Raw genomic sequence first — 15,795 nt, 5'->3', positions numbered from 1 at the left:
GACTCCTGGATGGGGACATGGACATGGAAATAGAGGGCTGTGGGTAAGCCTAGGTAGTTCTAAGGTAGGGACATGTTCGGCATAGCTTTGTGGGCTGAAGGACCTGTATTGTACTGTTGGTTTTCTGTGTTAGGGCAACATCAAAACAGAATACAATATTCCAAATGTAGCCTTGCCTACATCTTGTACAAATGCTACATGACATCCCAACTTCTATACTCAAACCTTTGACTTATCTTCCCCTTACTCTACCAGAATATCAATCTGCATTGTCCCATCCAATCTCATGTCCTTTACCACTGATACCATTTAATCTCATTTTGTCCTTCTGAATCTCTGCAGGCCCTACCCTTGCTGTCTGCCTCCCAACCAACTCCCTGCCCAGGCCAGAGGCCTTTGATTTCAGCCTGCTCTCTCCCTCTCACATGGTGATTGTGTGGATCTTTCCGCAGTAAGGAGCATCTGTAAAATCATGGCCATGAAAGCGATGCGCAGCAACCGACTGGGATCGGCACTGTCCTGGAGTGTTCGAGCTAAAGACTCCTCCTTCGCAACTCTCATCTCTGACAGGTCTGTGAATGTTGGTGGCGAGCTTGGAGAGCAGCCAGAGGTACTGCCCTCATTTTCCCTGTGTTTCGAGGTTGACCCAGGTGGAACTACAGTATTCACTGACTGGTTTGTGCAGTAGCTGCTGGCAGGCTTTCAGACTATAGAAGGCATCACTAAACACGTGGCAGACTCCACAGTGCTGTATACGTATTGTGGAATTGGTGGACTGGTCACAAGAGCCATGAGGCTTGCTGTCTGTTCTCTGACCTGATGCCCTGAAGGTGACTGTTCAGCTGAGGGTCGGCCCTCCCCTCTATGCTCTGAAGGCTGTTGCAGCCCATCAGCCACCTTGGTCAAGGTCGTGAAGGAGTAGTCTACAGGCGCATCTACACGTTCTGTTATGTCCCTTCCTCAGTGAAGGGCGAGTTCCTCACTACTCCAACAGTGCCAAGTCCCTGTCACTAATCTGTCGTGAGGGACTTTAGACACTGAAGGAGGCATCAGGTGCTCTCGGGATAAGTATGTGGACGTCCATTTCAGGTGGTGTGAGGCAGTAGGTGTAACATTGCTACCGTGCGTCAGAGTAACGGTTCCAGGAATTCTATGCTGTGGCTGACAGCATGAATGTTTTTAACCCGGGTTCCTTCAGCCAGTGAAATGGTAATTTGCAGACTGCAGTAATTTGTTTTAACTATAAATCTGGTTTATTTGTAGGTTACTGCAGGATTATTCAAATAATGGGAGCTTTTCCGACTTTGACTTGATCAGCAACTTGGGTTCGTCAATGCTGTTGAGTGACCGGCTCACTTTCCTGGGTAAGTGGACAGTCTCCCAGTGCAATTGACCCTCAGTTTCCTGGTACAACCAGACCACCAGTGAAAACCAATAAATACAAAGTATTCATGTAGTATCTCTCCCATTTCCTCTTGCTCCAGCCCCTGAGTAATCCTAATCTGTCCCTAAAACAAGAGGGTAGTTAATACATCTATACAGTCCTTGGGAATTTCCTTAAGCCTGTTTGCTAAGGATGTTTCATTGTCCCTTTTAGTGACCTGCCTCCTCCCCATTCCTTGTTTTAAGTTTTTTCCTGTGATCTCATTAAATGGCAGAGTAATCTCAAAGGACAGCTGGTCTCTTCTCTTATGTTCTTATCTAATGACTCAGAAACATTTAAAGCTTTAAAGCTTTGAGTTTTCTGAGCAGCTTCCCTGAGAGTGGAAAGATGACTGCTGGATACCACCCAAGTGCAGGTTAACATGGGGCTGGTTTGTGAGGCGAATGAAGATACAGTATTACAGTCAGGGGATGGTTAAAGTGACCAGTAAGATGGGTGAGGTCGGGATGAGGAGAAGATTCTGTAGAAACCCCTGCTGCTCTGGAGCTCAGAGCTCTTACCTGAGAGCTGATTTCTTGAGAAAATGAAACGCAGATGGTTTGGTATTGAAAATTGAGAAGCTCATTGCATGAGGGAAGCCGTTTTGCAAAGAGGGGTAGGTGAGGCTTCTCTAGAGCACTATATTCATCAGTGTGTTTCCTGTTCCATGTCTTCGATCGACAGGGAAGTACTGTGAGTTTCACAAGTTGTATGGGGAGATGCGGTTTGCGGAGGCTGCCAAGCTGCTGCTGCTGCTGATGACCGCCCGCATTGCTCCACGCAGCTTTTGGATGACACTGCTCCTGGACGCACTTCCCCTCATGGAACAGAAAGAGGTGGGTCACGACATGAGTGAGAACAGATCAGCGTGGAGTGCGGACTGTAACCCTCTTCATCTACCATGTTTACACGTCCTAATGCAAGCCCAGCTCGTGGGGATTGGTTTAAGTAGAGTTTGAGAAAGTTGCCCAACCTGCAGTCATCCCTGTTATTGAAAGTCTAGTAGGAGGGGCTGAGTTGGGGTGGTTTTGGTCTTACACAGTGACTCATCACTCCTTAGGTAATCAAAACTGCCTTCTTGGTATCTCTATTCCTTTTTAATGCAGTTGATGAAACAGTATAAGTGCTTTAACTCCTAAGTTAATTATGAATTATGCTTCAAGCTGTACCTGTCCTGGGGGGTGATGTGTTCCCTTTCCAGTACTAACATTCTTCACATGGATGTGGTATGAAGAGAATTTAATATGAAACATAATGTGATGATTTCTTGATTTGTCCTTGATTACGATGTACGGGGCTTCAAGATTTACTGAGCATGTTGAAATTGAGGTCCAGCTGTCAGATGGACAGAATGCTGGTGGTAGAGCACAGGTATAACACTATGACTTGAACATCTTGTGCAATGTCACTTGCTTTGTTTCTCCTGGGCAGGTTATTTTCTCCACCGAACAAACCTATGAGCTCATGCATTGCCTGGAGGATGTGACAGCAGATGAGATGGAGAGAGAGAAGGTGGCACAAGCAATGTCGGTAAGGCATGGACCAAAAACTCTCTTGCTACCACCCATCAGGTGGAAGTACAAAGGAGTGATTTCTGACATATAGTTGAAAAGGAGGCTACTCAAACTCTCAAATGTGTTGTCAAAATCAGTCTGCTCACTAGCACTGTGATAGAATTCCCTGATATTTCACCACCACTCATTTTTTTATATTGCACTCCCAAGTTTTTGTTTAAAACAGTGCACCTCAGTTCTCTACCATATATCCTGACGACCTTGACTTCAATTGATGCTAGCAGAGTGTTCTGACCTTACATTACACTTTGTTCCCTGATAGCCTATTCCTAAAACTTTGCTCTGGGTTGCCCACTATTAAAGAAAATGGTTCCGCATGTAGGGTTCCCTGCTCGGAAATGTGTCCTGTGGGTGTTGGGTCCACTAGGTGGATGCTGACCCATTGTCTAGGTTAAAGAGCAGCCCTGAGCTTGGCTTTGGAGAGTGGCTTTCACTTGGGGCCCCATGCCCAGTCAACCTTCCAAAGATAACGCTGACCCCATTGTGTATTGTTCTAGGGCGAGGATGATGTGGAGATCACAAAACTGAACCTCCTTCGATTAGCCTTCACTCGCAATTTGGCTAAAGCCATCATCCATGAAGGAACTCGTCAAGGATCTTGAAAGTGGGTGGGCAGCCTAGTCTTGTAACTAAGGTTTAATTTTCCTGTTTGTTTTGAATCCAGTGTAAAACTTGCACATTAAAATGCTTTCTAGTTCAAAGGTAGTGATGCGTTTCTCATTGGCATCTGTCTTCTGCTGTCTCTTGTGCTTAGTCAGTCTGATGCTGAAGTACACTATCCATCCGTGTTCTCCCGCTGCCCCAGTCCCAGTTCACTTTTCACCTTTGATTATTTAGTGCTGCAGTTGGACAGCAGTAATTCCCATGGTAAACTAGTCGCAGAGACTGCCCTGAATACAACCACTGTGTCTGTTAACTCATCTGGAGCAGCCAGTGGTGATCGTGCACACTCCACACTGACAGCATCACAGGTTAGCACTGCACTGGGTCACCATAGCTGTCAGGCAGTGGCTTTACCTTTGTTGTTAAATTCATTTTTGGTGCCTTGTCTACCTGTAGCCAATCAAAATAAGACCATAAATATAAATATCAACCACAGACTGGGAGAAAATTTCTGGAAATCAGGAAGATGTAAAGATAAATTTATCATGCAGGAAACAACAGCTTAGAATTTAAAAATAACACTTCTAAAATTTGAGTTAGAACACAAACTGCACTGGATGCAGGACAGTTTCAAGAATGAAATCTTGAACAATAAATACATTATACAGAGCAGCAACAACTTGTGACAGCACTGGGAGCGATAAGTGCCTGTATCTCCGAGCACTGTGACATGTCACACATTGTCAAAGCATTTAGGGGAGGAGGGTGCTTCAGGGTAGGGGTGAGGAAGACTGAACCAGTTTTCTATAGAACAAATCCTTACGGCTTAACTTAGGTGGATGGAACATTTATCAATAAATGTTACTGTGCAATCTAAGAGCTGAGCAGTGCAACGGTGCAAGGAATAGATCCTGTGGGTTTGGTGGGTGTCCTGTCCACAGGAGTTGGGGTCTGGACAGCTTGGAACAGCAGGTGGCACTGTAACCAACTCTCTCAATGCAGGAAAGCAAAATTAAAGTTTCCCTTATTTAATGCTCAGTTAATATCAGGATCACCTCAAATATGTAGAGATAATTCCACAATATTTGGGTGAAGAAAGATATGAAAGCACAGCCTCAGTCTGAGGGATCTAAACAGGATGTGCAGGTCCGTTGGCAGGTTACTGACGTCACATTTAATCCCAAGGCCAAAGTCACAGCCTCTTTCCCTACGTTACCAACAGTTTCCTTTTCAGTCCCACTAACCCTTCTGCCTTCTGAGCTGCATTAAAATGCGGAGTCAATGTAGCTTGAAGGGATAAGAGCCAAACTTTTGATGAGACTTTTTAAAGCCGTTAGATCCAACCCTCAGTACAGTGCTGTTTGGTACTGATCCACCAGAGCCATCTGTTCTCTTCCATGGTCACACCACTATCTCTTTGGTCACTGCCTGTACCTGTAATATTAAACTTTCCAATTCTGATGAATAGTCATCAACCTGCAGGTTCGTAAAAACAGAAAATGCTTGAAATACTCAGCACGTCAGTTTCTGTAGAAAGAAACAGTTAGGGTATCAGCCAGGTGCCAATTTCCTGTTATATTTCAGTATCTTTTTGATCCAAATGTTTACTCTGCCTCACTCTCTACAGAAACTATCTGACCAGCTGAGTATGTCCAACATTTTTCAGACCAGGTGCTGGTCACCTTCTTGGACCTTAACCATGGCAGTGATGGTGATTAAATACAGGGGCACTACAGCCTAACTCTTCAAGTGCAGGATCTTGGAATTGCCGGAGCCGGGTGAAATCCAGGAGCAGGGATCTCAATCATTAAGAGAATTCAGGCCAGCAACCTGGTTGTGTTTGGTGAACTCAGCCGTACGTAGGTGTCGCCTGTGAAGTGTAGCTGATCAGTAAATGGGTGAAGGGTGCAGCATGCTTTTGCCATTTTCGGCTGGAGTGTCTGGAGAACAGAATGAGACATGGACACTGTGTGACAGAAGAACAGTGGCAGTGACAAGACTCAAGTCCTGTGGAAGACATCAACCCATTTCCACACCTTCAAATATGTTCCTTCATCACTTCCTGAAACTTCAGACAAAACAGATGACACAGTGCTTCAGTGGAAACTGTGTTCAAGTTCACTGTTACTGGAAACGAGCTGTGACTGTGGGGGTCAGAGGCTTCCCCACTTCTCAGCTGGGGGGAACTGGTCCACTTCAGCCAGCTCCGAGCAGATCTGATGTCCCATTGCAAAAGTCAGCTTGTACCTCAGCCGCACCTTCTCCTAGAGACACAAATATATGAGGAGGCATAGTGAAGACCAGCCTGACAACGCCTGAACTCAGTTTAAAGAAAACCCCAAAGACAGTCACCTCTGGATTAATCCTGGTGCCACAAGACAGCAGGAGCAGAAATCAGAAAGGAAGGAGGATCAGAGAGTGGCTTGAGGCCTGGGGTAGGAGGGGTGGCTACAGATGGCATCTCAGGAAAGCAAACTCATGGGGGGGGGTGGATAGATACGTTCAGCAGTGAGATTTCTGATAGCAACAGACTGAAAAGTCATACCATATTAAACTGGAGGGATAAGGAAGAGTTTGTAGACTAGGAAAGTGGGTTCATATTGCATGTGTCCAAGTATACTGTACTGAATACAAATGGTCAGCTAGAAATACAAACAGCTACAGAACCATAACAGAATAGACTAAAATGGTGAGCTATATAATACTCAGAAAAGATAGGAAAGGAGAAAGAGAGGTAGCCTGGCAAAACTGAGGGAGGATGGAAGAAGTTAGAAGGAGTGGAGCCCTTGGTTAGAACTAAGAAGCAAAAAGAGTTTGATTACACTATCAGAAAGTAGGAGAGTAAACAGGAACAAATCTGCAAGGAAATTACAGGTTCAAACACTAGCTGGTGTAGACCACAACCCTCTTGATATTTTGTAGGTAACTTTACAATAAGAGGAAAGGAGGGAGAGAAATTCCAGGAATGTGGGTACAAGCACGCCTGTGGTCAGCTTCACCTTGGTCCAGTTGCTGGATCCAGTACTTGGGAATGAAGTGTGTGACACTAGATCAGGAGTCAGTGGGTGCACACTGTGGGAAGGTTTACATTAGCCGTTGAAGGACAGAACAATCTAAAGTAGACCACCTTTCCTGCAGTCTGATCAACAAAGGTGTAATCAGTGTAAAATGGAATCAAAAATTGACAGAAAAACTGATGAAGTAGTTGCTGAGTACAATCAAGTGTGTGTAGGCATGGCAGGTGGGTCCTGAAGGGGGAAACCGGTTCAGTACTGTAAGAGAGAAAGTATAATGAAACAGAGGGTGTGTGAGCACAGCAAGTGGGTCCTGAAGGGGGAAACCGGTTCAGTACTGTAAGTTGAAGGAGGCAGTGGGGAGAATTGTGCTGGCAAAGAGACAGTGAAATGTGGCAATTCACTGGCATGAAAACAGTAAGCAGTTGGTAAGGGCTGGGATTTAGCAAACAAAATCTGAAGCTCAGAAGTACAGGGCATGTTGGAATGAATAGTCTATACCTGTGTTTACTGAGAAGAGATACTGACAAAAAAGTAGAGAGAGTGCAGAGACCACAGGTGAGGTTAGACGGGTAGGCAGGACAGGACATACTGGAAACTCTACCATGTTTAGAGGGAGTAAGTCATCTGGCTCAGACATCCTCCACTTCCGCTTGTTCAGCGAAGAGATTGGAGAAGGTCTTCCAATCTTCCTTCATTCGAGAAAGAATGCAGTGGCATTACTGGCAGCTACAGGGTGACCGGCTTAGCGATGATAGGAGGTTTTGGAATCAAAATCAGGAAAACATCAACGTACACTCAGATTACTCTCCTTTACTCTCTGTCACCACCCACAGCTCCAATCTGCTAATTAAATTTGCTGACGACACTACACTGATTGGCCTAATCTCAAGTAATAATGAGGCAGCCTACAGAGGAAAAAGTCATGACTCTGACACAGTGGTGTCAAGAAAACAACCTCTCCCTCAATGTCGCAAAAACAAAGGAGCTGGTTGTGGATTACAGCAGGAATGGAGATGGGCTAACTCCTATTGACATCAATGGATCTGGGGTTGAGAGGGTGAACAGCTTTAAGTTCCTTGGCATCCACTTCACGAGGACCTCACGTGGTCTGTACATACCGGCTGTGTGGTGAAAAAAGCACAACAGCGCCTCTTTCACCTCAGACGGTTCAGGAAGTTTGACAAGAGTCCCCAAATCCTAGGGACTTTCTACAGGGGCACAATTGAGAGCATCCTGACTGGCTGCATCACTGCCTGGTATGGGAACTGTACTTCCCTCAATCACAGGACTCTGCAGGGAGTGGTGCGGACAGCCCAGTACATCTGTAGATTTGAACTTCCCACTATTCAGGACATTTACTAAGACAGGTGTGTAAAAAGGGCCCGAAGGATCATTGGGGACCTGAGTCACCCCAACCACAAACTGTTCCAGCTGCTACCATCCAGGAAAACAGTACTGCAGCATAAAAGCCAGGATCAACAGGCTCCGGGACAACTTCTTCCAGCAGGCTATCAGACTGATTAGTTCATGCTTACACAACTGTATTTCTATGTTATATTGACTGTCCTGTTGTACATACTATTTATTATAAATTGCACATTTAGACAGATGTAACGTAAAGATTTTTACTCCTTATGTATATGAAGGATGTAAGAAATAAAGTCAATTCAATTCAATTAGGGGAAACAGTATTTGTAAAAGGCAGTTTCTGTTTGACTAAATGAATTAGAAACGTAGAAAACCTACAGCACCATACGGGCCCTTCGGCCCACAAAGTTGTGCCGAACATGTCATTACCTTAGAAATTACCTAGGGTTACCCATAGCCTTCTATTTTTCTAAGCTCCGTGTACCTGTTCAGGAGTGTCTTAAAAGACCCTATTGTATCTGCCTCCACCACCGTCGCCGGCAGCCCGCTCCACGCACTCACCACTCTCTGCATAAAAAACTTACCCCTGACATCTCCTCTGTACCTACTTCCAAGCAACTTAAACCTGTGTCCTCTTGTGGCAACCATTTCAGCCCTGGGAAAAAACCTCTCATCAATCATATACACCTCGATCAGGTCACCTCTCATCCTCCATCACTCCAAAAAAAGCAGAGTTCACTCAACCTATTCTCATAAGGCATGCTCCCCAATCTAGGCAACATTCTTGTAAATCTCCTTTGCACCCTTCCTGTAGTGAGGCGACCAGAACCGAGCGCAGTACTCCAAGTGAGGTCTGACCAGGGTCCTATATAGCTGCAACATTACCTCTCGGCTCCTAAACTCAATCCCACGGTTGATGAAGGCCAATGCACCGTATGCTTTCCTAACCACAGAGTCAACCTGCGCAGCAGCTTTGAGTGTCCTATGGACTCCGATCCCAAGATCCCTCTGATCCTCCACACTGCCAAGAGCCTTACCATTAATACTATATTCTGCCGTTATACTAGACCTACCAAAATGAACCATCTCACAATTATCTGGGTTGAACTCCATCCGCCACTTCTCAGCCCAGTTTTGCATCCTATCAATGTCCTGCTGTAACCTCTGACAGCCCTCCACACTATCCACAACACCCCCAACCTTTGTGTCATCAGCAAACTTACTAACCCATCCCTCCACTTCCTCATCCAGGTCATTTATAAAAATCACGAAGAGAAAGGATCCCAGAGCAGATCCCTGAGGCACACCACTGGTCACTGACCTCCATACAGAATATGGCTCGTCTACAACCACTCTTTGCCTTCTGTAGGCAAGCCAGTTCTGGGTCCAGAAAGCAATGTTCACTTGGATCCCATGCCTCCTTACTTTCTCAATAAGCCTTGCATGGGGTACCTTGTTAAGTGCCTTGCTGAAATCCATATACACTACATCTACTGCTCTACCTTCAATGTGTTTAGTCACATCCTCAAAAAATTCAATCAGGCTCGTAAGACATGACCTGCCTTTGACAAAGCTATGCTGACTATTCCTAATCATATTATGCCTCTCCAAATGTTCATAAATCCTACCTCTCAGGATCTTCTCCATCAACCTACCAACCACTGAAGTAAGACTCACTGGTCTATAATTTTCTGGGCTATCTCTACTCCCTTTCTTGAATAATGGAACAACATCCACAACCCTCCAATCCTCCAGAACCTCTCCTGTCCCTATTAATGATGCAAAGATCATCGCCAGAGGCTCAGCAATCTCCTCCCTCGCCTCCCACATTAGCCTAGGGTATATCTCATCTGGTCTTAGTGACTTATCCAACTTGATGCTTTCCTCTTTCTTAATATTGACATGCTCAAGCTTTTCAGTCTGCTGTAAGTTATCCCTACAATTGCCAAGATCCTTTTCCATAGTGAATACTGAAGTAAAGTTTTCATTAAGTACCTCTGCTATCCATACACACTTTCCCACTGTCACACTTGATTGGTCCTACTCTCTCATGAATTATCCTCTTGCTCTTCACATACTTGTAGAATGCCTTGGGGTTTTCCTTATTCCTGTCTGCCAAGGTCCCTTCTGACTCTCCTAATTTCTTTCTTAAGCTCCTTCCTGCTAACCTTATAATCTTCTAGATCTCTATCATTACCTAGTTTTTTTGAACCTTTTGTAAGCTCTTCTTTTCTATTTGACTAGATTTACAACAGCCTTTGTACACCACGGTTCCTGTACCCTACCATCCTTTCCCTGTCTCATTGGAACATACCTAAGCAGAACTCCACACAAATATCCCCTGAACATTTACCATATTTCTTCCGTACCTTTCCCTGAGAACATCTGTTCCCAATTTATGCTTCCAAGTTCCTGCCTGATAGCCTCATATTTCCCCTTACTCCAATTAAACTCTTTAACTTGTCTGTTCCTATCCCTCTCCAATGCCATGGTAAAGGAGATAGACTTGTGATCACTATCTCCAAAATGCTCTCCCACTGAGAGATCTGACACCTGACCAGGTTCATTTCCCAATACCAGATCAAGTACAGCCTCTCCTCTTGTAGGCTTATCTATATTTGTGTCAAGACCCCTTCCTGAACACACCTAACAAACTCCACCCTATCTAAACCCCTCACTCTAGGGAGATGCCAATTGATATTTGGGAAATTAAAATTTTATTACTTTATTGTCGCCAAGCAATTGATACTAGAGCATACAATCATCACAGCGATATTTTATTCTGCGCTTCGTGCTCCCTGGAGTACAAGTCGATAGTAAATATAATACAAATGTAAATTATAAATCATAAATAAAAAATAGAAAAGGGAAAGTAAGGTGGTGCAAAAAAAAACACCGAGAGGCAGGTCTGGATATTTGGAGGGTACGGCCCAGATCTGGGTCAGGATCCGTTCAGCAGCCTTATCACAGTTGGAAAGAAGCTGTTCCCAAATTTCCCACCACGACAACCCTTTTATTATTACACCTTTCCAGAATCTGTCTCTGTATCTACTCTCCCATTTCCCTGTTACTACTGGGTGGTCTATAAAAAACACCCAGTAGTGTTATTGACCCCTTCCTGTTTCTAACTTCCACCCACAGAGACTCCGTAGACAATCCCTCCATGTCTTCCTCCTTTTCTATGGCTGTGACACTATCTCTGATCAGCAGTGCCACGCCCCCACCTCTTTTGCCTCCCTCCCTGTCCTTTCTGAAACATCTAAGGCTTGGCACTCTGAGTAACCATTCCTGCCCCTGAGCCATCCAAGTCTCTGTAATGGCCACAACATCATAGCTCCAAGTACTGATCCATGCTCTAAGCTCATCCATTTTGTTCATGATACTCCTTGCATTAAAATAAACACATTGTAAACCATCGGTCTGAGCGTGTCCCTTTCTCTAACACCTGCCTATCCCCCCCTCTTGCACCGTCTCCAAGCTTTCTCTAATTGTGACCCAATTGCCTCTTTCTTAGTCTCTTCAGTTTGGTTCCCACGCCCCAGCAATTCTAGTTTAAATTCTCCCCAACAGCCTTAGCAAACCTCCCCGCCAGGATATTGGTCCCCCTGGGATTCAAGTGCAACCCATCCTTTTTGTACAGGTCATTCCTGCCCCAAAAGAGGTCCCAATGATCCAGAAATCTGAATCCCTGCCCCCTGCTACAATCCGTTAGCCACACACTTATCCTCCATCTCACTCTGTTCCTATTCTCACTGTTATGTGCCACAGGCCACCTCCTGAGATTACTACCTTTGAGGTCCTGCTTCTCAACTTCCTAACTCCCTGTAGTCTGCTGTCAGGACCTCCTCCCTTTTCCTGTCTATATCATGGGTACCAATATGTACCACAACCTTTCAATTGTTTGTTGAGAAGGTAGATGAAGGGAAGCATAGATGTTACATCTGTACATTTTAAGAATGTACTTGATGAAATATCACACAAAGGCTGATTGAGTAGGTTCAGCACCACCTTGGGCAGAAAGCAGTGAATCGTGCTAATGGCCAGGACAAATACTGTCTATTAATATGCATAAATGACTCAACATTGGAATAGAGAGTGGAATTTTAAAATAAATTTGGTTGATAGCACCAAACCTAGCAAAGAGGTGAATGGTAAGGATATCACCTGCAGGATGGTCAAAACTGAGTGGATAGACAGAGCTTTATACCGAAAAATGCGAGCTCGTGTATTTAGAAAGAAGGGATGGGCCTGGGTTCCTGCACATCAATCTGTAAGGACTTACTGAGAGAGAAGTTAGAAAGCTTCATAAATACCAGCAGAGAGTGCAAAAGGAGCAAGTTGAATAAAGCTATGGATTGACCATAACTGGAGCACAGCCGGTAACTACACTTCAGGGAGAATGTGTAGGTCCATTACCTGATTGCTTCCACAGAGAAGAGATTTCAACTGTACGGTTAGACTGGAATTAGTGAAGTTGTTCCCCTTACACTGTAGGCTGAGGCTCAAGGGAGATTTGAAAGGAGTGGTACTAGCCCGGCACAGGTAGAGAACAGCCGATGTTACAAGGAGTTGGCTGTGGTAGAGTTTGCAGGTTTTGGACCATAGATACAAAGTACAAGGAAGAACCGTTGCAGAGAGGCAGTGGTTCCAGCTGGACTTCACTCCTTACAAAGGTCTGGAGAATCAATGGTCTTAAAATATATTGGATCAACTCCTGGGGGAAGTAGGGCTGTGGGGATAATACAAAGGAATGGGATGGTCTGGACTGCTCTAGGTAGAGAGAATGCTTTTAATGGGGTGAATAGCCTCCTGCAATGTAATGACAATGACATGCAGTATATCCTAACATACATGGGCAGAATAAGAGCTAGAAATGTATTCACACACACCCCTCTATCCACAAGAACAGCACACACTGATCAGAGGACAGGACCTACCTTTAATGGGTTTGCCAGTAGCATGACTTGGGTGATGGCGGCTGGAGGCAGGATGGGATTAAATGGAGCCAGTTCGGTCCCTGAAGGAGGCTGTAACTTCACTTTCATTGTCTGAGGAGAAACAGTCAGTCCATTATCACAGGGAGCTGCAGAGGGGAATGTGTTTGTGGGTGCTGACGTGGAATGGGGCTCCTTACCTTGGGTACGGCGGCCTGCAGTACGACGTTGGTGATGGGCAGGGGCGAGGTGTTGATCATGGAAATGACTATGACCAGCACATCCGGCCTGGCTGGGGGGCAGTCCTTTGCAAAGTGTAGCAGGATCCTGAAGCCGTTCTTGTCATACGCAGTCACTGGCAGAACACTACCTGCAATGACAGGACATATGGCATTCACTGGATTATACTGCACACGAAGCCATTCAGCATGATCTTGATCACAATCCTGTCCAAACAACATTTCCTTACAACTTCACGTGTTTTCCCGGGCTGTTTCTGAATGGACATCACCAGCTGGCTCAGTTTATCCACCTCCTTGTTCTTTCTCTCACTTGCCACTGACCTGCTTCTCCCTTACAGTCAAATTAAATAACTCACTGTTCTTTCTCAGCTGCATGGGAGCCCCCGGCCTACACTCCCACCCCTTGATACAGGTGAAATGCACGCAGTGGACATGACATTCTCGAACAATCAATTTCCCGTCTCGACAAGTTTCACTTCCCTGAACTGTTGTGCTTTTTGCCATCACCTGTACAGCCTGAGTCACAGAGTGGTAACCATGGGCCCTTCCGCTGGGGCGATGGGGCACCTCTTGCCACTGCAGACTGGACTAGATTTTCCTAGCTCCCCCTTATGTGTGGCTCTGGAAGCAGAGATAAGAGATACTCACTTGGTTTAATGGTCTCCAGAGGAACTAACACGTTGGCAAGCGACACTTCTGGCGGTCCAGTTCGGAGGGGACTGACCGGCTGAGGGGAGAGCGAGTGAAACAGGGGGCTTCCAGGAGCTGCCGAGGGTGTGCACTGGCCACTGCCCCCCACCGTCCCAGACACCACACCCATCACACGAGAAGCACTAGGGTCAAAAGTAAGTACAGACAAGTTTCCTTTGTGAGAAGTATTCTACCGCATCTCCCATCCTTATCTGGGTCATTCTCCCAAACAATATCCCCTCTCCACACAGGAAGACAGAGGAGGGTAAGGAGAGGTGTCTTTAACAAGGATAAGCGGTATTTGCTTTCAGTTCTCACCCACTCCCTCCACCCTTCCTCATTTCTCTTCCCCCTTCCTCCTTTTCCCACCGTCCCTCCTTCCTCTTTCTCCCTCTCCCCTCCTCCCTCTTTCCCCTTGACCACCTCCCTCCCTCTCCTGTCCCTCCTTCCTCTTCTCAAAACACCTCCTCCCTCCATCTCCCCCTCCCTTCCTGTCTTCCACCACCTATAAAATTCCCTCCCTTCCTCCCCGCCTCATCCTTCACGCTCATGCCTCGCACATGTAGTCGGTAATGAAAGAGGCAGCTCACCCCCTCAGCTCCTCTCGGTGTTTCTGCTCCAGGGTGTTCAAGGTGAAGCTGCCGAACGCTGCCGGGGTGGAGGAGCCAGAGCCACAGCCTCCTGGGAACAGGGAGAGCGACTGGGCAGGCAGGCAGGGGGTAGGGGCACTCAGCACTGCACTGCCTTTCACAGAGAGAGGCATAGCTGGGGCATGAGTGAGCTGGGAAGCCAGGAAAGAGTGGGGAGGGGGCTGCTCGAAGATGCTGGTTTCTGAATGTGTTGCAGGATTTGTGGAGGATCTGCTCCCAGCAGGAGCTAGGGGCACAGTGAAGGGGTTGAGGGTGCTGTTGTCCATCTGGAACAGAAAACCATGTTAGAATTGAATTGAATTGACTTTATTGCTTACATCTTTCACATACATGAGGAGTAAAAATCTTTATGTTACATCTCCATCTAAATATGCAACCATAGTGATTTATAATAGAACAGTCAGTGTAATATAGAGTGCACTCAAATCAGCGTGAGGCTGGTGGAAGAATCTGTCCCGGAGCCTGTTGGTCCTGGCTTTTATGCTGCGGTACCGCTTCCCAGATGGTAGCAGCTGGAAGTTTGTGGTCGGGATGGTTTGGGTCCCCAGTGATCCTACGGGCCCTTTTTACACACCTGTCTTTGTAATTGTCCTGAATCATGGGAAGTTCACAACTACAGATGTGCTGGGCTGTCCGCACCACTCTCTGCAGAGGCCTGCGATTGAGAGAGGTACAGTTCCCATACCAGGCAGTGATGCAGCCAGTCAGGATGCTCTCCATTGTGCCCCTGTAGAAAGTTCTTAGGATCTGGTGTCCCATACCAAACTTCCCGAACCGTCTGAGGTGAAAGAGGCGCTGTTGTGTCTTTTTCACCACACAGCTGGTGTGTACAGACCACGTGAGGTCCTCGGTGATGTGGATGCTGAGAAACTTAAAGCTGTTTACCTCTCAACCCCAGATCCATTGATGTCAATAGGGGTTAGCCCGTCTCCATTCCTCCTGTAATCCACAACCAGCTCCTTTGTTTTTGCGACATTGAGAGAGAGGTTATTTTCTTGACGTCACTGTGTCAGAGAGATGACTTCTGCCCTGTAGGCCACCTCGTTATTGTTTGAGATAAGGCCAATCAATGTAGTGGCCAATTTAATTAGCAGATTGGAGCTGTGGGTGGCGACAGTGTCATGGGTTTACAGGGAGTAAAGGAGGGGACTCAGTACACAGCCCTGAGGGGCTCCTGTATTGAGAGTAAGAGGGGTGGAGGTGAGGGAGCCCACTCTTACAACTTGCTGGCGATCTGACAGGAAGTCCAGGATCCAGCTGCACAAGGCAGGGTCAAAGCCGAGGTCTCTAAGCT

General features: G+C 46.2%; 2 protein-coding genes across 6 annotated transcripts in view; one reads left to right on the top strand and one right to left on the bottom strand.

Moving 5' to 3' along the window:
• Positions 1-3,698, top strand: part of nup85 (nucleoporin 85) — a 72,458-nt gene extending 68,760 nt beyond the window's left edge. For 2 of the 3 annotated variants that reach the window (XM_072242690.1, XM_072242691.1), the window contains 5 exons: positions 453-570; positions 1,264-1,364; positions 2,108-2,259; positions 2,855-2,953; positions 3,495-3,698. In XM_072242690.1, coding sequence (XP_072098791.1) covers positions 453-570; positions 1,264-1,364; positions 2,108-2,259; positions 2,855-2,953; positions 3,495-3,599 — 575 coding nt within the window. In that variant the 3' untranslated portion in view covers positions 3,600-3,698. The remainder of the gene's footprint in view (positions 1-452; positions 571-1,263; positions 1,365-2,107; positions 2,260-2,854; positions 2,954-3,494) is intronic. The other variant, XR_011883084.1, reaches the window with a different exon arrangement.
• A 425-nt stretch (positions 3,699-4,123) lies between these two features.
• gga3b (golgi associated, gamma adaptin ear containing, ARF binding protein 3b) overlaps positions 4,124-15,795 on the bottom strand; it is a 41,356-nt gene continuing 29,684 nt past the window's right edge. For all 3 annotated transcript variants that reach the window (XM_072242755.1, XM_072242753.1, XM_072242754.1), the window contains 5 exons: positions 14,442-14,767; positions 13,810-13,994; positions 13,120-13,289; positions 12,923-13,033; positions 4,124-5,864 (listed from right to left, as the gene is read on the bottom strand). In XM_072242755.1, coding sequence (XP_072098856.1) covers positions 5,754-5,864; positions 12,923-13,033; positions 13,120-13,289; positions 13,810-13,994; positions 14,442-14,767 — 903 coding nt within the window. In that variant the 3' untranslated portion in view covers positions 4,124-5,753. The remainder of the gene's footprint in view (positions 5,865-12,922; positions 13,034-13,119; positions 13,290-13,809; positions 13,995-14,441; positions 14,768-15,795) is intronic.

This window comes from Mobula birostris, chromosome 24 (assembly GCF_030028105.1).
Source record: "Mobula birostris isolate sMobBir1 chromosome 24, sMobBir1.hap1, whole genome shotgun sequence".
Classification (NCBI taxonomy): domain Eukaryota; kingdom Metazoa; phylum Chordata; class Chondrichthyes; order Myliobatiformes; family Myliobatidae; genus Mobula; species Mobula birostris.
This window is presented reverse-complemented; position numbering and strand designations above follow the sequence as displayed.